The 26,458-nt window shown below is 40.9% G+C and overlaps 1 protein-coding gene across 1 annotated transcript in view; it reads left to right on the forward strand.

Moving 5' to 3' along the window:
- Positions 1-897: 897 nt before the first annotated feature.
- The window catches only part of LOC131218051 (uncharacterized), a 36,662-nt gene continuing 11,101 nt past the window's right edge, over positions 898-26,458 (forward strand). The window contains exons 1-7 of the mRNA XM_058212735.1: positions 898-1,203; positions 2,112-2,264; positions 3,445-3,542; positions 19,250-20,966; positions 22,209-22,338; positions 22,427-22,515; positions 24,448-24,692. Coding sequence (XP_058068718.1) covers positions 898-1,203; positions 2,112-2,264; positions 3,445-3,542; positions 19,250-20,966; positions 22,209-22,338; positions 22,427-22,515; positions 24,448-24,692 — 2,738 coding nt within the window. The remainder of the gene's footprint in view (positions 1,204-2,111; positions 2,265-3,444; positions 3,543-19,249; positions 20,967-22,208; positions 22,339-22,426; positions 22,516-24,447; positions 24,693-26,458) is intronic.

Raw genomic sequence — 26,458 nt, forward strand, 5'->3', positions numbered from 1 at the left:
ATGCGCCCCTTGGAGGGTGAAAGATTGATATTGTGACCTGAATGTTATTAATGCCCTTTGGAGGGTGCGAGGTTGTACTGTCGGTGCTACTTCGAGTACGAGGAGCGGTGTGGTTGATGCTGCTTCGAGAATGAGAGGTGAAGCTGTCGGTGCTGCTTCGAGGTATATCTGTGGTCCAGGCAGAGACGCTTGTTGGTATCCTCATGTCTAATTTGTTGTATCGAGCATGATTGCTTGTATGGAGTGATGTGGGAAAGAGTATGCGGGATGCTCTCTTTCGATGTTGTTAACGATAGAGGTGTCAGACGTGCTGGGTCCCGTTGGGTGCGATGGGAGGAGATTCTGGAGAATGTTGGCCTGATTAACATTGTCAGCCTGTGGGGTAATTGCAATCTTCTGGCTCTGATCAGGTCTTAAACCGCATGTTTCAAGGCGAAACAGTGGTCTGTTAAATGACCGAGAGCCTGATGATTTTCATTGTATCTTGGTGGCAGGGGATTGGGTGGAAGTCGAGGCTAGAGCGGTGCTAGAAGTTGCTTTTGCATTAACATTGTCAGCACCTGACTGTATGTTTGTGCTAGAGGGGTGAACTTCCTACCTAGCGTTGCTTGCTTGTATGGGCCTTGCGCATTTCCCTGAGGTTGTTGCTGAGGTGGCTATGCCTGATATCCCTACTGGGCTTGCAGTGGCTCGTATTGTTAGTTCGGTGGCTGGTACTGCCTATTTTGTTGTAGCTCCAGTTGCGGAGCGTATTGGTTGCCTTGAGCATTGGCGACGATATTGTTGACCTCTATGGTGCGTTGCGCGGGAGTAGTAATGTTTCCATTCCCATATCCAACAAGTTTCCCCTCGATTTTGTTTCTTTTGATTGAGGGGGCCTAGTGCAGCCATGGAGAAATGGTTCCGGCTCTAATCTCGGCTTCCACCTGTTCCCCAGCTCCGATGAGCTGGGAGAAATTCACGTATGGGTATGAGATCAGATATCTAGAAATGCTTGGGTTTGCAGAGTGGACGATCATGGATATCTACTTTTCGTCATCGATGGGGTTTCTCATTCGGGCTGCCATGGCCCGCTATCGCCCTACGTATGCTGATAATGACTCGCCGCTTTTCTGTCTCAGGGTAGCTAAGTCTGCCCTTCTCAAAGCCATGTTCAAGTCATATGAAAATTTGTCAATGAATGCCTGGGAGAGTCTCTCCCAAGTCCTGATTTGATGGCTGTCCAGCGAGGTGTACCAATCCAAAGCGTCGCCTTTAAGGGATTTCTGAAAGAGTCATATCAAGGCTCCATCATTCCCTGCTATCGCGTTGAGTTCCCCAGAAAAAGCTTTCAAATGTGCTATGGGACACCCACTACCGTCATACCTTTTGAATTTGGGCACCTCGAAGTTCAGAGGTACTCGGGCATCTGGGAAGGGACACAAATCCCTGAATTTGGTGGATGGGTGATCCACTCCTTACTACCTTTGGAGTTAATTTTGTAGCATTTGCAACTATTCTTGTAATTCCTCGATTTCTGACTTACTTTGTTGCGGATATCTTACACCTTGCTGTAGGGCTTGTGCTGCTTCCTCTTTGTATGGATCGAGAATAGAGGGTTGTTGGAAAGAAGATGGACTCCTGGTGGTGGGAGGTAGCTGGAATTGAACAATGCTCCCTTTTGGAGGAGGGTGTGATATTCGAAAATGGTTCCCGCCTGGGGTATCTGCCAATTCCGGGATGTTACTCCCATTAGGGGGAGTGAGTTGGACTCGAAACTGACCCCCTTCATGGGCATCTGCCAGTTCTTGTCTATGGTTCTCATTAGGGGGAACCTGCGTTGTAACCTGATTGCAGTGATGTGCTGAGTAGAGATGTGTGGGAGGGTTGCTCTCAGTTGCTGGTTGTTATCGATCCTGTGCTGACTCTCCTGGGAGAGGGAGAACAGGGTTTGCTAGAGGGATGAGGGAAAAGGCAAAAGGAGTTTGAGGGATTGAGCTATTCTGTATGTTGGGTTGTACCACTTGCGTGTTTGGTACTACACTTGGTATTAGGTGAAGTAATAACTCTTGTAACGCCCTGAAGTTTTGAGACATCTCATTCAGGCTTCTGTGACTGGAAAATCTGTTTAGGTCATCAGTACTGGTGTCGGTGTTGGCATAGGTGTTGGTTCTGATGCTGTGGTTCAGAAACTGGCGAAGCCAGTAACTCTTCTTCATGGGTTGCCTGAGAAGTCATGGCTACCCGGGATCGAGTGGTCATGGTTCGAATTGATGCCTAAGCAAGTATAAGCCAAAGATTGATTGATGGTTTATGTATGAATGTAGTAATGATGTCCCTTAAAATTAGGGAGCCACACACTTTCGAGTCGGGCCTCAGCTAGTGCGCTCTAGTAAGTCCCCAGTGGAGTTGTCATTCTGTAGACACTGAAAATCGGTGCCCACGTTGGTTTTGTATCTTTTTGGTTTGAAAGGAGGGGGTTAGTAGGCTGATTTGGGAGTGTTGGAGTTGCCACTAGCCAATTAATCTCAGAATCTCGCAGTTGGTTAGAACCTGCGAAATATGTAAGGTTGGAGAAATCCAAAGACTCTCCTACCTTAGATTGACTCCTGGTCTGCGATCCAGGATTTCAGGTAAGGGACCTCGATTACAAAGAGGGAAGGTATTAGGCACTCTCTCTGCTTGTACAAATGTACAGTCTCTACTTGGTGTGGTACGGAAATCTCAAGGGATAAATAATATGGTCGAAGTAGGACTAGGCACAAGTGGATTTCTGATGCGGAAAGATCTGATATTTTGGCAAGCCATAGAGCATACGTCTAACAACGTATTTAAAAGGCGGATGCAATGATGCTTATGTAAAAGGGTAAGAAAAAGTGGACTAGATCAATAGGAGTTTCTGATGTGATAGGATCCGATGTACAACAAGTCATAAAGTATACATTCACTATAGATCTAGAGGAGTAGGGGGGTTGAGAATGGAATAGATGTCATAGTGAATGCTTATATATAAAATGAATAGATCATTGGCTTGATTCTTAAGTAGGCTAAGGCATGGACTTAGCCCTGATCAATCCAAGCTAGACTTGAGGATTAGGATGGTTAGGAAGGTAAGGAGTAGGCTAAGGGGATAGCTGAAAAATCTGGACTTGGAGGCTTAGGAGCTCCTCCTCACTCTCACTCTCTTCCTCTCTCTCTCCCTCTCCATCTCACTTAAGCTTGGAAATGAGAAGTGGTTGTTGTCAAAATGTGAAGAGGAGAGTGCTATTTACAGCCTTCTCCAATGGTCTTATAGTAAATGTGGGGTTTAGGAGGGATAAAAGCTGATGTGGCAAGTTGTGAGTGGTTGAGGGGAGAGGAATGCCACGTGGCGCACTTCCATTGGCTTTGGGATTGGTAAAACAATAAATAAGGTCAGATAGAGGGTAATTCCTGGAGAAAGTTGACTTTCAAATGCTGAGACAGCTGTCCCCAGAAGATCACACGTGGGCCGCGAGCGGTGGCATTCCAAGTACCGCCGGCAGTAGTCAAACTACCGCCGACGATAGTTGGACTACCGTTCGGTACGGGCTCAGGCCAGGCTCAAGCGTGTGGGTTTGTTTGGTGCACTAGTTCGTTCGACCGTCCCCTTTTTATACTTTTGGAGTTCAGATAGGTGAGTTTAAGGTTTGAGTAATGGGCTCAGGTCAGGATATAGGGTGTAGGTGGGGGTTGTATGTGGATTGAAAGGTTTGGATTAGGGCTTCGGGTCGCAGATTGGGGGTATGAGGTTTGGATCAGGATTTTGGGTGTAGATACAATCATGGTTCTTCAACTGTCTTAGCCTCTTCAAGTTGTCATCCTGGGTGGGGTGTCTACATTAACATATACACTGATTTCGCACAACACAATCATTAGTTGTAACCTAGGTTTGATAATTGGTCACCTAAGGTTAATGGACTGCACCTAGGAGTAGTCCGTCGATTCGTGGTGCCGCTCCTATGGTTTCGGGTTCTCAGATTGGCGTATTGAGGCCTTGCGCTGATGGAATTTGCTTGTAAGGGCACATGCAAACGGCCTAAGATGCCGAAATCCAAAGAGGGCTAGATGATTACCTCTCTAATGCCAGTGGACGTTCTCTACAGTAAGCGGAGTTGTGGGCTCCGATGTGAGCAGTGGCAGTAAGAGAAATTCCCAATCAGCTCCACAAAGGGGCCCCCTTCTTCCACTTCTCCCTACTTCCTCTCTCCCTTGCAGTTGGAATTCGTATGGGAGTGAGGGAGTGAATTTATGGATCTTTTATATCCCAAATTTTGTGTTTAAATGGCCTTGGGGGGCCTTTCTCTATCATGCATGCCCCTGGTGGGCTGAAATTTGTCCCATAGGGCTATGTCAGGGGCCCATGAACCATATGTGTGATGGGGCAAGTGCCCCATCATCGGATGAGCGATTGGTCTAAATTTGGTGGAAACCGGATGCGTTGATTGACCACAGGGACTCTACTTGCGATTGACAGCCATCGATGTTCGATCAGGGCCACAGTTATATGGATGTGAGCAGGGAAATATCCTTGACTTATGGTTCGAGTTTGGTTGCAATCCGACAGTTGAAAAATCGTAACTTCGCAATTTAGTGGCGCAGCCAACTTCACTTAAGTTTCAGGTTCAGGCCTAAGAGAGTCATGCATTTCACGCACTTCCTTCCTGGTCCAAATTGCGCAATTTGGGGCACCATCCGGGTTTGCCGTCCGCGATGGACCTCAAGCCCAGTGAGGCTTACGATTCCCTATAGTTTCGGACTTAGTGGAATTTCAACAGGCGACCCACGCTCGTTTTAGTCTGTCGGAGTAGTTTTTGGGAGAGTCGGCCCTGCGGCCCATTTCCGATTCAGGTTATATTTAAGTTTAAATATGTTTGTGACCTCATCCTTTCGTAACTTGGTGACAGTGACACCTGACGTCATTTATCCCTAGCTTTTTAGGGCCTCGCACATGTGCTTCATACGGCTACCTAGTGCGGTCCTATGGCTGTTCCACTAGTGGATGCCCTAGGATGCCGTGACATTTGGCTCGAGTGTTACAGGTTCATGTATGCCACTATACATGTGGAATTCATTTAACTCAATCCAAACCATCCGAAGATTTACTCGAACGGCGCTGTCACCCGAATATTACACTAGAGGGACTAACCTAACTAGTTGGTTGGTGGCCATCTAATTTGTTGTTAAAGTGAGAACTTTAAAAAGATATTCCATCAATCAAAGGTTAAGATTGCCCCATCAATATCGTCTTAGGGATATGCTCGATCACAGTGGATCCCACCATCTGGATGGCTTGTATTGAGCTACATTTATGCTATGTGTGTGACTGGCTGAGTGCATGCATATGCTTCCGTGAAGTTTTTATTTATTTATTTATTTTTAAACCATTTTTTTTGTCCGTATGGGTGATCTAGTGGGCCATGTCGATGCCATGTCCCAAAAGATGCACTCATTAAATGATCCTAGCCATTCAGTCGGAAGCCTGTGACTAGATGATTTAAAGCATCCGAGCATCTGGGGAGCGGCTTAGGTATTCCCCTAGGAACACGTTAGTGGGTATTTTCCCTTTCCATGGGCCCACCTTGCACCGTCTATCAATTTTTTAGCTCATCGTAGGGCATGGTCTAAAAAATGAAGTAGATCCAAACCCCAAGTGGACCACACGGTTGGGATTGAATGACCACTGTTAAAAACTTCTTGAGGGCCACAAAAGTTTTTGATCAAGCTAATGGTGGGTGTTCAATAACTATTATTTTCTATAGTATGGTCTTATGGATGCCGGTGAATAGATTTTTCGAGGGGACAAGAGGTCGTCTCTTTTCCACTGGTTGTTAGGACTTTCGTTTAGGATAAAAAAATGTGTTGTATTTTACCAGAGTTGCCACTAACCAATTATTACGATCTTACAGTCGGTTAGACTCTATAGAAACGCTTAAGATTGAGAAGCCGAAGATCCTTAACCTTAAAATGACTTGCGAGTTTATATTCCAAAGATTCTGAGTAAGGGACCGCGGTTACAAAGAGGGAATGTGTTGGCACTCACTCTACCTATATAGATGTATTGTTTTTACTTCATAAGATCTGACTAACTTTTGAAGAATATGATTAATTCTCACGTGTAAAAAGGTAATGCGATGTGATGACAATAACAATTGACCGATCCAAATTTTTTATGGGCACTATCCGATTTTATCGATAAGCCGCAAAGCATACATTCAAAACAAACTCTCACTCTTACTCTCCTTAGTGGAGGAATGGATCGGGACCTACTAGATGCAATGGGAGACTCCTTCTGAATTTTCGATGCTTGAAATAAGAATGGGAGGGGGTTATTTATAGCCTCCAAACTTGGTTTTCTTGTAAAGCCACAGAGCATCATCTCATGGGTTGGATAAAGTGGTAAAATGGTAAGTTTGGATAATGATATAGGCATCAGAGTAAATACACCTCAACGGTACACTTAGGGTCTGAAAAATGGAGATTCCACATGCTTGAGGGACACCACCTCAAAGAGGAAGAGTACCACGTGGACGGCAACAACCTGGTCGCCACCGGTCCCCACTTGGACTCCTATTATGGCAGGTAACCTACTCCAAGTGTGGGGAGGCTCTGCTGTGAAGGTTGCTACTTTAAGGTTTTGCACATTTCTCCAATTGGGCTTAGATTCAGGCTTGGTTTTGGGCTTAAGTAGGTGAATTGACTGGGCTGTCGGATTGGGTAGGCTGATCGGATGAGTTGAGTCAATAGGTTGACGGGGTGAGTTGACTTATCAAGCTGACTCAAGGCTCTAGGGTTTTAGATTCCTACGGTTTAGGGTTAGGCTGATTGGGTTTACTGGGTTGAATGGGCCGGGTTTGGAATTAGGGTTCTTAAGGTTTAAGCTTTTAAGGTTAGAGTTCATGATTGGGGTTTGGTTGACCATCCATTAGTTCGTACTCAATCAGCTTATCTACCCGAGGCGGGGTGTCAACAAGTCCATCTAAGATTTGGATTTGCTTATTTTATTTTTTTTTGTTACACATGCTTTAAAATTATCTAGCAAAACCGGTGGACGATGTGGATATATAGCATGTACGTCAAAGTGGACCCACAATCATGGAAACAACCACTAATATGTTACGGAGGTAACACCTACACTACTCACTAGGAATTATCCGATCATCCTTAAGGACATGTCAGGGTCGAATCCATCCTTTGCAAGTGGGCCCACGGTTCATTGTCCGCAGTGAGTAAGTGGGGATGTATTCGGCCTTGGATGGACTATGCTCCAAAATTCTCCATCTAACCTATCCGCTCATATGCCTTTTCTTAGTTAATGTAGACCGTTGTTGTATTTATTTTAATTGTAAATTTGATAAATTTGGGTGCCACCACTCAAAAGGTTAAGATTGCCCACATGGGCATGATCCATTGAACGCGTTTATACCTAACCTGCGCAATCCATATCATACAACTAGAAGCTGCCATGTATTAGCACACTCCTACAAAGAATGAGAAAGAAACATACTCGTGTTAAGAGAGATTGTCAATGTTTATCTGCGGAGGACAGGTAGACTGCTAAAAGGAGTAAATGCTCAAAATTGTACACAGTTAACAACTGAAAAGTATGTCATCTTTCACATAGCATATGATCAATGTACACAGTGTGACTCTTAGCGTATCAAGGAAGTTTCTAAAAAATTATTGTTAGTAAATCCTTTGTGGTTAACATATGCATGGAATAGTCATCTGGATTAACTTAACAATGAATATCTGAGACTTTCTCAAAAGCCACAAGGAATTAGGAGCAAACAACGGAAAGTCATCCAAAATTTAAATTGGATCGTATATAATGGCAAAACACAGTAAGGAATTATCTAGATCTCAATGGGATATGACTGCTACATAGTCGGAAGATTCACACACAAGTCACGGAACCTTACGCACGGCCACTGCCTCTCAGAAGTCTATAAAAGCAGTATTTGAATAAGAGCTCCATGCCCTTGCCAATACAAATCAATTAGTATCTTTATAGCTATACGTTGTTTATCCCTTTCGTCCTCCATGGGCAATTATTAATGTAGCGTATTAGCTTAATTTGTCTACTTTTGTCAATTCATGCTTTATCTCTCCACTCTTTATCCACAATATGTCGCTGGATTGCAAGGAATATTACTCAATTTTGAATGAAAAGGCTATGGGACTTTCCTGCTACATACTGGTGATTTTGCCGGTCATCTTGCCATAAAGTTTGGTCCACACTAGATGATGAATGGATAATTGAAGTACAATTGTCTTTCCACGTGCTTGGTTCCTGCTAAGACCATGAACATGCTGTCATATTGCCGGCCATCTTGCCACAGAGCCCGATTTTAACTAAGCAACGACCAGATGTCGAAGATCTATCCTCCATCGGCTGTTTCTCCATGAGACCCACTTCTCAATCGAGCAATGAATAAATGATCATCCTGCACATCACCACCATCCCACTATGAAACTTAGCCTGTGATTGGACAACAAATGGATCATCATCCCTCAAGGCGATTGTGAGTGCCACTATTGTAAATATTATTAATAGAAGAATACTTTAAGCTTATATCTTCTTTCTCTATTGTTATTGTTAAATTACAGTAGCAAATCATACTAAAAGAACAAGTCCTTAAGTCCATTGACACAAGGCAAATGAATTAATTCAGAGGGGCTAACTCATACCCTTTCACAAATCACCTAATCACTGATCATAACCGATGGTTGAGAGGATGTCTAGTCTCTGATTAGTCTAACTCAACGTAGAGGACACTAGCGGTCTAATCAAACATTGAGTCGAGTAGACTTTGGCACACCCATGCATCATACACACACTCGAAATCCGAATACAAGCCCTTATTCACACGTGTGGTCTCGTGTTTGATTGAATTGACACAATAATGATGTTCAATTATAAGGAGGAGATCAGGTTGGTGCATTAGGCATGCCACACATTTAAGTTAGATGTGGATGATCGGAAATTTTATTTAAGTTATCCATTTTTCTTTACAAGGTAACTCATTGATGAGTTGACCGCTATAACATATTGTTTGAAACCATGAATTTGGTGGTATCCTGTGGTAATTGATAGTAATTGCACCTTTTTGGTCAGTTTGACATCATTTAAAGGGTGGTGAATGAAAAGCTAAGTGTGAAATTGTTGGGCTCGAAAATCGATCGTTAGCACATGTACATGATGCTAAGCATATCAAAACTAAATGTGGCTTAATACGAACCAAACACCTTTAATCCCAAGCATCAAGATATGCACACCCAAATCCATAGCTCAACTGGCAGACTGAGTGGAGATACCTCGTTTCAACACTTGAGGTCTTGGTATCGATCCCTACTGGGGGTGGCTAACATGGAGTGTGTGTACTGACATGGGTGTGTATTAACAAGCTAACCCAAAAAAAAAAAGCATCAAGATATGCAAAGAGATTATGGGGGCGGTTGTCGATGATCAAGAAATAAGCAGTTCAATTGTTTATTCAACCACCTGTGAAAGAAATTATATGATTTGTGAATGAGAGGGTTCGTACTTCTAATGAATTCTTTTTCCTTTTAGCTGAAAAGACCTTTTCTCACCATGATAATAAATATTGATCGATTATGATAATGTGAGAGTAAAACTAACATAATTGCATTAATAAAAAAATGATAAAAACTTATAAAAGAAAATCATCGATGATCCAACAACTGCAGCCTAGATGGCAATGTTTGAAAGCTAGAGTATTCCGTGGTCCAGCGACTTGAGAGTAAACTATACTACTCCTAAGCTAAAGTCGGTCCAACATAGCAGCATAAATTAACTGGATTACACTAAGCTAAACCAAGATATACTGAGATAAGATAAACTAGGATAAACAAGTTGCACTATAATCTTACGTATGGTTGGGTTGGTTAGGATCTAAAGCTCTTTGATCTTCTTCATATTTATAGAGTTTTTAGGTGGTAGTTGGAGAGATTTTCATAACCACTCCTCATGCTTGGTGATGTGGAAATAGTTATTTAGCCACATGAACGGTTATGGCCTATTATGCAATACAATGTGTGTTACTCGTTTGCTGTGGGTTGACCATTGGTTAGCATACGTCCTACACATACAATGCGGAGGAGAGTTCTTGTAATGTTAAGTGTTGGTGATCATTATCTTTCTCTTTGTTCGAACATTTGTTATGCATTATGAAAATTGGTTAGCTTGACGATATTATTATGTTGCTTCATAGTTTCTTAAGGGGCTTCGACTGTAAAGGTTTCCTCCATGTGATGGTGTAGTGCACCGGTTGAATCTGTCACTAATCATGACCGTATTTTGGTCAAATTAGTTATTGGTCACGAGGCCACCATGGTGAATAGTCGACTCTACCACCTAAGTGAGATATATGACATGCATCTCATGACAGTAGCCAATTGAACCCATCTCTTTTGGGCAACTCATAACCTTTCGAACTTTAATCAAATATGGCAGTTAAACAGTCGAAGAAATCTTTCATTTATCTCTTATCAAGATTTTACATAATTTGAATCCCTATATCTAACCTGGCTATATCAAGTGTTAACAGAAACACCTTTACTAGCTCTTTTTTCTATATACACGAGTCGCATAGGTAACGGATGATATTCCTAAATAATTCTATTACTGGCCACGTTATTAAAATCACACTAATAAATTGATCCTAACTATCAAAATTTTAGCTATTTAATGGATTGTTAAAAAAATGCTGGTCAATTGAGTCATATAAGATCCTTAAATTTATGAACCATCTAAAAATTATCTTTTTCTCATTTTTAGCCAAAGGATATATTTCAACAGACTTATTACAATTATTTCTCGAAACATCACATGTTACACTAATTTAGACTTTTAGAGCTGATTTGTAATTCAATCAATTTTTTATATATATAAATATTCAGTAGAATTCTAAGGGATTATACACGCTAAACATAAATTTTAGATTCCAAATGGATTGTGATTTGAATTTTAATTTATACCAAATATAAGCTTCTAAAAGAGCCGTTCATTCAACATTAGGGGTGTACACGAACCGAGCTAGCTCGGTTAGCTCGCTCGACTCGACTCGAAAAAGCTCAATTCGACTCGGTTCGAAGCTGAGTTCAAGCCGAGTCGAGCTGATTTTTTTAGCTCGAAAATGAGTTCGAGCAGGCCCCTGCTCAACTCGACTCGGATCAAATCCAGCTCGAATTAAACTCGGATCGAACCAGTTTGGTAATTCGGTTACTTTGCCATTGATGTTGCTCTCCAACTGTTTGATAAAATGACTCAACCAAATGTGACCGGTGGCAAGGAAGGTTTGGCCTGTGGCAAGCAAGGTATGTACATTAAACAAATACCTTTTTTCTCTTTATTTTTATTTTTTTTTTCTGTTTTTATGTTACTTAGAAGGTGTTTGATAAAACAACTGGAAAACTATTGCCTCTGTTTTATAAACAGTGGGATTGTGAAGTTGCAGTTCAGGTGTTTGTGGAAATGCCTCGATGAAGAACTTGGCTCGATCTTAGCTTGAACTCGGCCCGAGCTGTTGACCGAACCGAGCCGAGCTGGCCAGTCAGGCTCAAGGACCGAGCCGAGCCGAGTTCGAGCTGAGGTCAGTGTTCGAGCTGAGTTGAGCTGAGGCCAGCTCGACTCGGTTCGAGTCGATGTGCACCCCTACTCAACACTGATCGTTCTTATCTGATCAGTGGCCTTCAAATAAACTGTAGAGAAAGATGTTCAACGGTTCAGATTCTGGCTTGAAATTGAATCAAATCCATGGCTATGATTGTCTGATAGGTGTAATATTTGATACCTAGACCATCCATGAGATCTTCAACTATGTACATGATCCTGATTGATGTCCCCTGCCACGTGTACCATGATTTTTACTTACCTATATCTCCCAATACATCTGGCGGGCCATAAGAACATGGAAGGTTGGAATTTTTTCTTTAGGCCATCCTACTTCTCTGCATCGTCTAACTGGGCCCACCTTTTGCACCACTTAGATGCTTCACACGCTTGTCACATCCGCACGTTTGCTCCGTGTAAAGACTAATGCATAAGTGACTGTTTGGCCAGCTGTATTAGGTGGGATTAAGGTGAATAGAATTACAAAAGTCGCAATAAATGAATGCGTAGGTATTGTTTGTGAATTGGATTTATCCTATGGTTGTAATGCTATGTTTGAAATGTAAGTATTAAAAAAGTAAATCATATGGTTTACTTTCAAATTGGGTTTATATGGAGTTAATAAGTTTTGTGGACCCACCATGACATAAGTATTATATCCGTGCCGTCCATCCTTTTTGTGAGATCATTTTACGGCATGGGCTCAAAAATGAGGAAGATTCAGAGCTTATGTCGATCACACTAAAAAGTAGTAGGGACAATGACACAATGACGTTCACCGTTAAAACATTCCCGGGGCTACTGTGATGCTTATTTGCCATCCAACATTTTCGTAATGTCACACAGAATTAGACGAAGGGAAAACACAAATATCAGATTAATCCAAAACCTCTGTGGCCCCCAAGAAGTTTTCAATATCATGCGTTCAATCCCTGGTGCTTTCGATGGTATGGTCCATTTGACCTTTAGATTTGCTGATTTTCGGTCTCATTACCTAAAATGATCTCGGAAAATGAATGAACGGTCTGGATATACCTATACATCATGGTGGGACCTACAAAACATGTTGATGTGGATTCTGCACCTATTCATTAGATTCAGTGTGTAGGGTGGGATGTACTTGGTGTTTTGAATTTCGAATGGATTTGTACAGCAGTGCCGAATTTTGAGGGACATTTATTTTACAAAGCTTATAATGATAATCCTTCCAAACATGTTACGATTTCCCAAACACGTATTTATAGCGCGTGTTTGCTCATGTGCAGACCTCTCTTTATTATGTGTTTGTTTATTTAATTATTTACGAGTATCTTTAAAACGACGAGTATCTTTAAAACGAAGGAAAGCAATTAGAGATATTCCTGTGACCGGGGCTTCATGATGCCTACAGATATGTCCCTTCTAAATCCAGTCCGTTCATCTATTTTGAAAAACCACAGTAGTATAGGATTCTGAAACTCATGTGGGCTATACCAAAATAAATAATAAGGATTGAACGAGTAGGGTGACATAAATTGCTCATGCGCAGACCTCTCTTTATTACGTGTTTCGTTGGTGTGGCCAAATGGAGTTTTGGATCTATCTGATTTTTCAGAATCCTGTCCTATTATGGTCTTTCAAAACAGATGGACGGAGTTGATTTTCATTTACATTTCTATTGGCCTCACCAAACCCAAGGTGCACTGAGATATTAGAGTGCCCCGCATCATAGTCAATCCGCTTTCCTTTAACACGTTACTGGGGGGCGCGGATTGCGCCCGACCCCTGCCCTTCTCTACCCACGAACGGGCAGTTATGTGGGCGGGCCCACCATGTTGTATCTTTTTATCCACGCCGTCATTCCCTTCTTTGATATCATTTTAAGGTATGTGTACAAAAATGAGGCAGATCCAAAGCTTAAGTGGGAGCGGCGAGGGTGGGACGCAATCCACGTCCGTTACTGGGTGTTTCCCTCACCGTGGGACGTATGTGTTGTATATCCACGCTGTTAGTGCATGGTCCACAGAAGATCCAAATCTCAAGTGGACCCCACTGCAGGAAACAATGGTCATTGAAGGTATAGTACTAAAACTTTAGTAGGGCCTACCGTAATGTTTATTTGCCATCCAACCGCTGATAATGTCACAACGACGATATGGATGAAGGGAAAACACAAATATCAGCTTGATAGAAAACTTTTAAGATTTTAACGGTGAGAATACAATCCTTAATGTGTGGTCCACTTGAGATTTGGGTCTGTTTCTTTTTTTGGACCACAACCTAAAATGATCTGGAAAAAACTGATGGACGGCGTGGATACACAACACGTACATCAATGTGGGCCCCACGGTCAGGGAAACACTCAGTAACGTATTACCGGGTAACACCTGTTACGCTTCCTTTAAAACGGGAACGGATTGGCTATTCCCCCTGACACCAGCCCGTGGCTGGTCGTCGGTGCTCTGTGGGCCCCACCATGATGTATATGTTTCATCCATTCCGTTCATCCATTTTAAAAGATCATTTTATGACCATATTCCGATCATTAGAGGAATATAAATCTCAGGTGGACCACACCACATGAAAACAATGGTGATTGGATATCCACCATTAAAATCCTCCTAAGGCCCACTGTACTCTTTATTTGACATCCAATATATTTATTAGGTCATACAGGCCCAGATGAAGGGAAAAAACAAAAATCAACTCGATCCAAAGCTTTTATGGCCCCAAAATGTTTTTTAATGGTCGACGCTCATTCAACACATTTTCCTGTAATGTGGTCCACTTAAGATTGGGATATACCTCATTTTTGGTCTTCTACCGTAAAATGATCTTTAAAAATATATGGACGGCATGGATGATACACATACATCATAGTGGGGTCCACAGAGCACCGACCACCAGCCATTGGTTGGTGTCAGGGGGAGTAGCCAATCCGTTTCCTTTAAAACGTCCCTCTCTCACCCTAACTCGCGTGAAGACGACAGAAGTAGCTCTCACGGTTCCGTCAATCTCCTTCGAGAAGCTCTTATCAGGTCCTTCCATCTCTCTCTCTCTCTCTCGTACGGACGCAACGTTGCAGGATCGCTTTCCGTCGTTTTTTCTCGTTTTATTACTTTTGCCTTTTTAGGCATTACTCTCTTTCTTCGGTGGGGCCCACCCTATCTTTCCCTTTCCTCAATAAAGAAAATAATGGTGTCCTGAAAGGCACCCAAAATCGTACGCCCTACTCCCCATCTCGTGATCGGATCGGCGTTTGGAACGGTGTAGTTCTTGTAATCCCTCCATGGATGGGCCACCGTACGGAATGTACACCGATCAGACGGACAAGATCGCATTATCCGTATTGTGGCCTAAAAATCACACTGGCCCACGATTCCTACCCATCTGAGTACCAGCAATCGAATGGATGGCTGAAAGGAAAGTTTCGATGGGCCACATTCAGTTGCAATCTCCAAGATCATCAAGAACTAAAATCCAAGAGGGTTGCTTTTCCTGCTTTGTGAAGCAATTAACCTACTCAAGATGGGAAGCTTGAGTTTGAGAACCTGAAAATCCAACTCATCTCGAAACTCGGTCAGGCTGAATCGACTCAGTGACTCGGCTACAAATTCGCCTTGTTTTGCAAAGTGGAAACTTGCATAATCAAAGAATTAGCTATTCAACTGTGTCAGTTTTACACCACTTAAAAAATTGTGGTGACACTTCAGAGGTATGCATGGTGTAGTTGTACGGCAAAATAGACGGTCCAAATCAGTCTCCGTCTATGGATGGAGCATAAGCAGGAAAATTGCATTGAGAATGCAATATCAACCGTTCATTGTTTTTTTCCCTTGAAATTTGGACCACTAACTATTTTTCTCCTTAACCATCTGTTTGATAGCTATTAATCGGTGGGATTTTAGCTATGCTCTGACAGCAATGGAGCCCACAATTTGAATGGTTTGGATGGCTGTACATCAGTGCCATATGTGAGGTGGATGAGTTTTGGCAGTTTTTAAAATGGTGCTAAACTAACACAGGAGTCAGCCTAACAGCTAGAATTTTGAAATTTGACTATAAAGTAGATTACAACTAAACGATTTACAGTTTCCAAACACAAACAACTATTTACCTGTAAATATTACATCTTAAAACCAAACAAGACTGACCATAAACAATTTACACCTGTAATTCAATTACCTGCAATTCATTTACCACTTACAAAATTAACAGGCATCCAAAAGAAGCCCTTATTGTAAAATCTTGCAACCCAGAAAAAATATCTCAACTCAGTTGAGTTTTTGATTTAATGCAATGCAACTCAATTGTCGAGTTGGCACAAAATCCATTGGCTTAACAAGAGAACTGTGAAGAATAATATGGTCCCAACGACTCCATTCTGCACTAGTGAGGCCCATGGTTAGGTGATCGACATTGTGCATATGCCTCCATTAAACAAGGATTTCAACTGGTAGAGCAGGGTCACCACACCATGAAAATGAGAAACCCCAAAATCAGGTTGCTCCAATCATGGTGACCACGCCATAGAAAACAATGGACAACCACCAAAAACTTTCAAAATCATGCGGTGGACCATTTGATGTTGATTCGACCTGATTTTTGGGGCCTCCCATGTTCAATGTGAGGCACCCCTGGTACACAGTTCGACCGCCATACATAGAACACAGTGGGCCCTATATATGGCTAGTCACATGATTTTCTCATCTACAACCAATCGGGTGGATGATGTTCTCGGTGAGAACTAAATGAGTCAATTAGGAGAGGCAAATTTGAACGGGAATCCAGGAAATCATCATCATCATCATCTAAGCCTTATCTCAATTACTTCGGGTTGGCTACATGAATCCTATTTCATGTTTAGATTCATGATGAAAATCATGGTGTAAGTTTGATGCCAGCTGTCACCCTAACACTACCCTCCTTTGGGCTCGGGACTGGCAATGAGAGCACAAAATTCCCACAAGCGCAATATGATTGACTATTACATAGGTTGATTGCAATCAAGTGCTATCTAATAGTCAATTACGTTGCTTGATTACAATCAACAAGTGGCTCAGTGGTAGAAAGGATGTGTTTCAACACTGAGGTCTTGGGTTTGAGCCTGCTTACCTACCAAAATGAGGAAGAAAAGAAAAACAAAGTCATGATATCTTGGGAACCATTTTGAAGCAGAAAAAGGCTGAAAGTTGGAGCCTTTAGTGGGCTAACATTGGTTGGTAATGTGGGACCTGTTAGTATTATAGGGTAAATTGAGTGGCAGTAAGGAAATGTATTGGTGGAATATGATGTTTTTTTATTAACTCCATTAGGTTACTCCAAAGAGTCATTTAGGAGGAAGAAAACACACACACAATTGAAAAAGGATTTATGAGCACTGTATTTTTATTTTTGTTTTTTCCACTAAAGAAGCAGCGCATCATAAGCTTCACCTTTTTATTTGCTTATTTATGCATGTTGATATGATTGTTTAGTTGGAATTTGTACCAGTTTTCCTTGAATTCTCTCTTGATTAACTCTACCAATGCTCTTTTGCTAGATCTTTCTTAGTTTAGACCATTGTTGTGCACTTGTGCTGCATCTCTAATACATCAAGACATTAAAGGGCCTATTTGGGAGCTTGGAAAATAAAAGGAGAGTGGTTTTCTTTGAAAGTTATTTTCCAAGAAAGCATTGGGAGAGAGAATCACTGGGGGAGGGTTGGAAAGGTTTTCTTGGACTTATTGCTGTGAAAACATGTTCTTCTAAAAATGTTCTCAACCAAGAAGTAAAATCTTGATCAGGAAAAATGTCATTTTCTTGGAAATTATTTTCCACCCAAAGACGGTCCAAGCTCCCAAACACTTAGAAAAATCAAAACAACAAAGGCTAAAATAGCAGTTCCTGAAGAATGCAAGTATCAGTCAGTGTGCCAAGGAAAGCCCAACTATCCCAAAGGATTAACGTTGCCAAAAAAAGAAGAAGTTTTTGATTACCTATTAAACTATTTTGCTTCATAAAAAGAGCTTTTGAGGGTGATTTAAAGACAGTTGTTGTCTTCATCGATTAACGAATTGAGTGGAAGGTGGGAAAATTTTGTGACATTAACCCAATATTTGATTACCTATGTATATTGTTACTTATGGACCAAAAATATAAATCTAATTGTTCTAATTGAATTTTTATAATTAGCCATTTTTTCACTTAGTTGAAAAAAAAAAAAAAAAAAAACTCGAAACCATACTGAACCCAAATCTTCTCGTTCTCAAAATTTTTACGTTCTATTTTTTACAGATTTTCTTTTTAATTTTTTTTTAAAGGGATCAAATCAAGCACTAGCATTTCCCATACCCTTTTTTGCCGTTTGGTTTTTTGCCAACAATGGTGTGCACATTGAGACACAAGAAAGAACCGCTGACCCTTCATCCAGATGAATTCATTTTTGATGAGCCGTACCCAATAATTATCTCGATCAACAAACCATCACCAGAAGAAATTCATCCTTTTCCTCTTTAATTATTGGTGTGCGTGGCCCACTGTTTGGACAGTTCAGTTCACTTGGTTAATGTGGTAATGGGACCAAGACCATCTTCATTATGCCCTTCGTATGCTGAACATACTTCCACTTCCCATTTCCTTCCGTTTCTCTGCAGATCTGATCCTCTGCTCCTTAATATCATGGTATTAGTCTGAGAAAATGATACCAGTCATTGGCCAATTTCAGCAGGCTGTCCAGTAGCAGAACCACCATGAATTAGCCATAGTTGACCTCCTGATAAGACGATTTCTATCCGTTGAATCTGCATTTCTGTTCCTTGTAATTTTAATTATGTACAGGCTACCGATCGATGGTGAGAAATACTGAGTAAATTCTGTGGGGCCCACCATGATATATGTGTCTTATCAATGCCGTCCATCCATTTTAACAGCTCATATTAGGGTATGAGCCAAAATTGAAGCATATCCAAAGCTCAAGTGGACCACACCACAGGAAACAGTGCGAATTGAATGCCTACTGTTGATTAGTTCTTGGGCGCCACAAAAGTTTTGAATCAAGCTAATATTTGTTAGTTCCTTACATCCATAACTGTGTGACCTTATGAGCAGGTTAGATGACAAAAAAAACATCACTGTGTGCCCTAGGAAGGTTTCAACTGTGGACATCATTATCCCTACTGCTTCCTGTGGTGGGGTCCACTTGAACTTTGGGTGTGCTTCAATTTCGGACTCATGCCATTAAATGATCTCGAAAAACGGATGGACGGCATTGATATGACACATACATCCACGGTGGGCCCCACAGAGTTTACTCACTACACTATAGCGTAATGGGTTACTCAGTAGGCAATCCACTCTCAGAATAAGATTAACTGGTCTTGAAAGTCTTGCCTATGGCTAATCCAGGTGCGGCTGCCGGGTTATGGGCCAAATCATTGAGATGTATTCGATCGTGACAAGTCATACTTAGCTTCATATGTGATCTTTTATCATGTGTACGCTACCGATCAGATGGTTAGAGTAGGATTATCTGATCAGAGAGAATTCTTGTCAATGGCTCACCTAGGTGGGGCTCACAAGGTCATAGGCCAACCTGCCTGCTGAAATGTGTATATCATGAGTAGTCAGACTCATATGTGATTTTTTTATCATGTGCAGTCTACTGAGAGGAGCTTTTCATTTTCATGCTTTTGAGGAGATGTGTGGTTATACTAACCAAGACTTCCAAAACTTGGATGGAGAAGTGATAGATGACTGCGAAGAAGATGAAGGACAAGGAATGCTTGAAGATAGTGAAAATGGAGACAACGAAAAAAATTTTACAGTAACAAAGGGTTGTTGGCTACCCATTGATGAGAATTCTTTTCCAAGACCCAAATTCTCTCTGCAAGCAGTAACAGATTATATTGATCCCACAAAAAAGGCGCAGAAAACTGAAATCACTCTTAATGTGAAGCTGCATCTTTTGGCCATGGGTTGGAAGATTGCATTCAAAGCATATGGGAAACAACCTCGATATCGTTACACTTCACCTGATGGAAGTCCGTTCTACTCTCTACATATGGTTTGCACATATTTGAAGGAATATGAAAGAAACAGTCAGAATAGAAGTTTATGCAGGGAGAAACAGACATTGAATGGAATTGTTGAAGAAGAGCGAGTAGTTGGAATTAGTAATCACCTTCCATCTGGCATAAAAAAACGTAGAAGTTTAGGCAGAAGGAAACGGACATCTTTTCATGGAATTGTTGAAGAAGAGCGAGTAGTTGGAATTAGTAATCACTCTCCATCTGGACGAAAACGAGTCTCTTCACATGGAGCAGCTGAAGAACGAAGCATTGTATGCTATGATCCTCATCCTCTCATGAAAAGGCAGTTAGAACGTTCTGAGGATTTGACTATCAAATCAGCATTCTGCCCTCAAGCAATAATAGATTACTGTATGACGTTTAAGAACAAAGACCTGAATGTGGACATGCAGCAAGTAAGATTAAATGCAAAGAAGCACCTTTCGTCCGCAGGATGGAAGTTTTGGTATGTATACAGAACGACGAAGCAGGAGTTACGTTATTGTTCACCCAAAGGGAAGATCTTTTGTTCTCTTCTGACTGCTTGCAAGGCGTGGATGGAAAATGAAGGGATTCTTTATGAATTCGAGGACCTTACAACCAGTATGGAAAAAGAGAGTAATCAATCTACTGAAATGTTATGTCCTGAGTTCGGGGGAAGTTCTTTTGAACCTCTTTGTCATCAGAATGCTTCTGTAGTTGCAAACGATAGACAAAATGGATTGGCAGTTGCTATTTCTTGCCAGCAAAAGCTAAGACATCCATTAGATTGCTCTGATGGTTCTCAGATTCTGGAAAAGGGGAAGGCGTCTCAATCTCTTACCGAACAAGACAATAAATCAGAATGCAGTTACTCGAAGCACCTGGTGCGACCACCACAGAAGAGACCACGAAGCAAGCACAACGCACGCCTGTGTTTGCTGATAGATAAGGGCATGGTACTGCCAGGGCAGAAGGTGCGCTACATGCATAAGAATGGCCATACTGCAATGGCGGAAGGGAAGATAACTCGTGAGGGAATTGAGTGTGACTGTTGCAGAATGGTGTTTGCTCTTAGCAGGTTTGAGGCTCATGCCAAGAGCGCTAATCACCGACCTGCTGCCCACATTTTCTTAGAAGACGGCAGATCACTGTTAGATTGCCAAATGCAGATAGGGCATGACAATAAGCTCTCAGGCAGGAAAATGAATAGCACCAGATCACTTCTTGAAGGCGACAGCATATGCTCCATCTGTCATGACGGGGGTGATTTGGTGTTATGTGATCACTGCCCATCGTGTTTTCATTTGAACTGTATTGGTTTAAAGGTACATTTTGGGTTCCTTCTCATCTCATCTTTTGGTAGAAATTCCTGCTTATTTACATTGTTTTAGTATTTTTTTTTTCTCCTGCATGTAGTGCATGCTTGTTCCTTTGTTTGTCACTGTAGTGTCTATTTTTTCTATACCTTGGATCTGGATTTTAACTTATGAATCCAAATTCAGGATTCTCAATCCTGGGATTTTCATTCTGTCAGTTCTGTTTGGCAGCCTGGATTTTCAATCCTGTAGAATTCAGAGAACTGTGTTTGGCAATCTGGATTTTCAAAAGGGCCACTTCATTGAGAGGAGGAGAGAGCAGTTATGAAAATTGGAGAGGATTGAAAATCGTCAGATTTTGCATCCCATCTTTTAGAGAAAATAAAAAAGTGGCCTTTTGAGGATTTTCAATCATATTAGCAGCCAAAAAAAAGAAAATCTTTGGATTTGGATTTCAAATCCACAACTTCCCATGATCCAAGCTGCCAAACAATACTTTAGAAATTTGTTTGCCCCATTCTCTGTTTTCGAACCCTTTTCTACATGAAAGTAGGACATCTTTCGTACAATATGACAGGCAAATGGGAAACTGCTCAAGCTTCCTAACAAGATTACCAGCCAATTACTGAAAAAAGAGAAACCTAGGAACCTTGACGATTTGTTCCTCCAGTCGATCTGCATTTAGACAAGAGTTGGTCCGTTCTGAAGTTACTCTGCTTTCTAAAACAATTTCAAACTCATCCAGTCAAGATCTTCCTGAATCAATGTAATTAAATTCTAACTTGAGATTTGTTAGTGCAACTTGTTCATGCTTGACAGTCTATAATTCATTTGCAGGTGATACCGTCTGCAAACAGGTTCTCACAGTCCAATTATTGTTTTCAGTACTTGGATGTGCATGCATGTGATCCCATAGATTTATTCATGCATGCTTCGTCTAACATCCTGTATGCATACGGGCTCAATAGAATTCATCTCTACTACCATATACTATGTATACATGCATAAGTGCTGTTAGCGAGCACAGGGAATGATAAAATGCTGCTGTGGTACATATTTGTTTACAAAATACTTCTTTTTCTTTCTTCGGAAGATTTCGAAAAGAGTGCGCATGAATGTTTCAGCAATAGTAGTTGCAAGATATTCAGTGGGGTTGTCGTCGTTCTTTTATTTCCCTTAACTGGAATGTTGCATATAATAAACATTCTCTCATTTTCGGTACTAAGCAATTGGATGTTGATGTTTATGTAGGAACTGCCTGAAGGAGAATGGTTTTGTCCATGTTGTCGATGTGGCATATGTGGTCAGGGAGAATTCAACAGTGATGGTGAGCAGTATAGTGAGAAAACTGTTATCTATTGTGATCAATGTGAGCGTGAATGTGAGTTTAGATCCATCTATTCTTTCCCTATCTAGCGACATTATACATCAAAATCCCTGATGCTCACAATTTTCTCCAAATTCTTTAGATCATGTGGGGTGCTTGAGAGCAAGAGGAATGAAAGAGCTAGATACTTGTCCCAGAGGAAATTGGTTTTGCAGTGAAAAATGCTCAGAGGTACTACCATAACATGTGGAAAGAGGAAAGTGTCTTGTTCTGCTTGCACATTAGTTTCACTTATTCCGAATCCTTTGACGTATGCTGATTACTTGATGTAAACTCTTATTCGGTCCAATCTGAAATGCCACTCATATTAGAACATTCCAAATGGCAGAACTGAGAATTAGATACTTAGATAATATGTTTGCTTGTGTTGAAAACATTTTCTTCATTCTATTTTCAATTGGAATAATGTATCATGTTGCATGCATCCAATTGCTTTGGTTTTTAACATATAAAAATATCAAAGATGAAATCCAAATCATTCCGAATTCAACATTGCAATCTGTACTAGTTCTAGATCTGTAGTGCTATTCACCTCCCCAATATTTCTCTATAGATAGCTTTCACGGGATTTCCAGTAGCCGAACAAGAGATGGAAAGGACTGTAAATGATCCCAGAATGACAGGCCTGTAGCTTGTCATTGTTTATGCTGATTTCATCAGGGTGGGGCCCAATAGTGATCTAATAAGCCCATTCATGTATACTTAGTCCTCTTTCTTGGTATGGTTGGAGCTATTTAATTACATGAATTCGCTATAATTTATGTTGCTTGGACATGCACATTAGCATCAGTTGCAGAGATGCAGAAGGTTTTCACAAAACATGGGTCTGTCGGGTTATATGGTCATTTATTCAAATAATTAAATGGGTTTTTGACACATAAACCACTCCCTTTTTTCCCGTCAGTTGAAGAAACCCATACAGTCAGTTATCAACATGAACCCTTTATGTATTTTTAAAATGATGAAATCGCACTTACCTGTATCACTCCCACCTTGCAACGAAAAGCTCTATGGGGTCTATCATAATGTCTTTCACAACCACTCTGTCCATCCATTGGATTAGGTCATGTTAGTTAGGACACAAGCCTGAAAAGGGTGCGGATCCAAAGTGGGCCACACCATAGGAAATAGTGGGGATGGGGATGACTGCCATTGAAACCTTCTGTAGGCCCACCAAAGTTTTGGATCAGACTGATATTTTTGTTTTCCCTACATCCTGGTGGGGCTCATCTCGTGAACGGTTTGGATGGCTTATAAAAATCATGGTGCATCCTGAGAAGGTTAAAATTGTAGGCATTGCCATGCCAATTTTTTTTGGCACCCACTTGAGTATTGGATAGGCCATGTTCTAGGGCTAGTGTCATAACATGAACTGGTGCAGATGATAGACGGAGCAGATGCCGATCATAGATCATGGTAGTCCCACAAAGGACAAATCGGCCTTTTGGTACTCTTTATAAAGAATGGGGGCAAAAGTATCACTTGCATGCCCTAACAGTCAAAAGTTAGCAGTGCTTTTGCTTTCCATTATTGTTCTCCAGGTTGTTTCAACCATATGTGGAAAAATGGTAGGATTTTCTTTTTGGGAAATGGCCAAAGGGAGGGGGGGGGGGGGGAGGACCGTGTATGTCAAAAACACTAATTAAATTCTAGAAAATGAAAAGTAAAATAATAATAATAATTATTATTATTATTAACCACTCCATGCTATCCTACTGTTATTATTACTCTGTATTCATTTCCATGCACATAATATAATATTAGATTGTCTGTAATATAGAAAATAGCATTACATTATATGCCTATACACATTGTATAGACGAGCAATGTTGCAGTGTCCAGGTCTAAACCATCAACAAGCAGGACACACATTCAATTGCATTTTTAAAATATATATATATATATTTCTGCTCTATCATAAAAAACCAGTCTTTCTTTCTCTAAAGTGGGAACTCATAAATACCTGATAATGTGCTTTTGGAATTTGTTTTTCAGCCATGGGATTCTGTAGAGACAGATGATTAATCTACTGATGTCAGTATTTTCTGTATGTGCTCAATCACAGTAGTTTCGGTTCACTGTAACATACTTGTTGTGATGCAGGTATATGTTTGTCTCCACGAACTTCTTGGGAAGTCAAATTCAACATGTGTAGAAGGTGTATCTTGGACATTGTTGAGATCAAGAGAAGGGAATGGCAGCAATCTTGATATGTCCGATGTTGAGGCTATGACTGGGAACAGCAGCAAGCTCTATGCTGCACTTAAAGTATTGCATGAATGTTTCACACCAGTCATTGAACCCCTCACAAAGAGAGATCTTCTCACAGATGTGGTTTTCAATAGAGGGTGAGATATATTCGTCTTCAATAGAAGGAATCCTTACAATCCTTATTTGTTTGGAATGATATGTTGTGATGTTTGCAGATTCTTAAGTCCATCCTCTGGAGACACCCCACCTACCCGTGCCAGATCAAAGTATGCAGTTTGGATCCCACTATTTTGATTCCCTGGCCCAATACAGAATCGGTTCATCAACAGGTGGACCACACATGTACAAATAAAATGGATGGCTAAAAACTCTCCAGCATTCCACATCCAATGCATGTGTGGCCCCTCCCAACAACTGGACTGGCCTGATTTTTGGGCCAGATCATCTCCACACAGTGGGCCCCACTTGATACATGGCTTCGATGTGGCACACATGTACCACACTGGCGTAAGTGGCAACATGTTAGTGGGAGTGTAAGGGTAGCTTGTTGAATTAAGAAGCCTCTATTGTAGATTAGCCCTCTATAAACATTAGGCACCACCAGATGCGTGTCTTAGAATGGAGCATACATATATCCCACTCAGTATTTTAAATAGTGAATGACCTGTAGCGTAGCATTCACCCCTCTGAAGCTTGAAGCTTAAGCTATATAGCATACACCATAAGCTACATGCTACTTCTAGATTTCTAGTTGAGTTGTGCTTGGTTGTGCCAAGTATCATGAAATTTCATGATATTTTGAACCAAATTAGTCTGATTAATAATGAAAGTTAATGGCAGTTAGTGCAGCCAAACACAGCCTAAAATAATAAGAAAAAAAATAAGTATAAAGGTAAAAAAAGAGCAACTTAATTGATTTAATACTATTACTATATTATTTTACTAAAATCAAAGAAAAAAATTAACTAATTTTCATTAAAAATGAAAAATGTAACAACTCATTGAAAGCATTAATTGATTTTGACATTTTGGTGAAAAATAACTTATACTGTAAGCTATGTGGTGTGTACCATAGGCTATATAGCTCTCAGCATATTCAAAATTAGCATGTACCCAACTACACGTGACATAAGCTATTTTCATGAGCTAAATGGCGTTAACGCTCAACTACGCTATGTAGCACAAGCTACACACTACATAGCAAAGCTATTTAAAACACTAATCTCACTACCATGAAAGGCAACATGTAGGTTGATGTGTAAAGGGTGGCCAATAGAATTAACAAACCTCTTTTGCATATTATCCACTTGTATTTGGCTCTGTTTTGTTGGAGCTCACACGAAACCTGAGTTTGGTACATCACATACCAATGTTACAAAAATTACCTACCCCCCTACGTTTTTATCATTCAATCTGATTTATGGGTTATTTGCGATCTCACTATTTTTACTGGCCTGACTTTTTTGTTCAATACTTTGATTGTTATTTAAGTTATAATGTGGAATTAATTTAGGATGTAGATATTTATACTTTGATAGCTTTTGTGTGGTGCTACGGTGTCTCGCCCAAGGTAGCAGTTTTGGCCTGGTTAGTGGTAAGTAACAAGGTGCTGATGGTGGACAACCCTTGTCTAAGGATGATGGTGCTCCAAAATGTACGTGTCATGTGTATGAAAAGCGAGGAGCAAGGTGTACCATTGCAATAACGGTGGGCGTAATGGTTCCCAGTGTTACTGATACGGTTATGGGCCGTATTGGCCTACACGGGGTTGTAACTGCCGATATGCCCCCTATAACGGTCAATTTTTTTTTGTCAAAAAAATTTGAAAAAATATTCATTAAATCCAGAAATTTCTAAATATTCAAAATATGCATTCATTTATAATTTTGAACATGTTTATGGT

The sequence above is a fragment of the Magnolia sinica genome, chromosome 11 (genome assembly GCF_029962835.1).
Source record: "Magnolia sinica isolate HGM2019 chromosome 11, MsV1, whole genome shotgun sequence".
Taxonomy (NCBI): domain Eukaryota; kingdom Viridiplantae; phylum Streptophyta; class Magnoliopsida; order Magnoliales; family Magnoliaceae; genus Magnolia; species Magnolia sinica.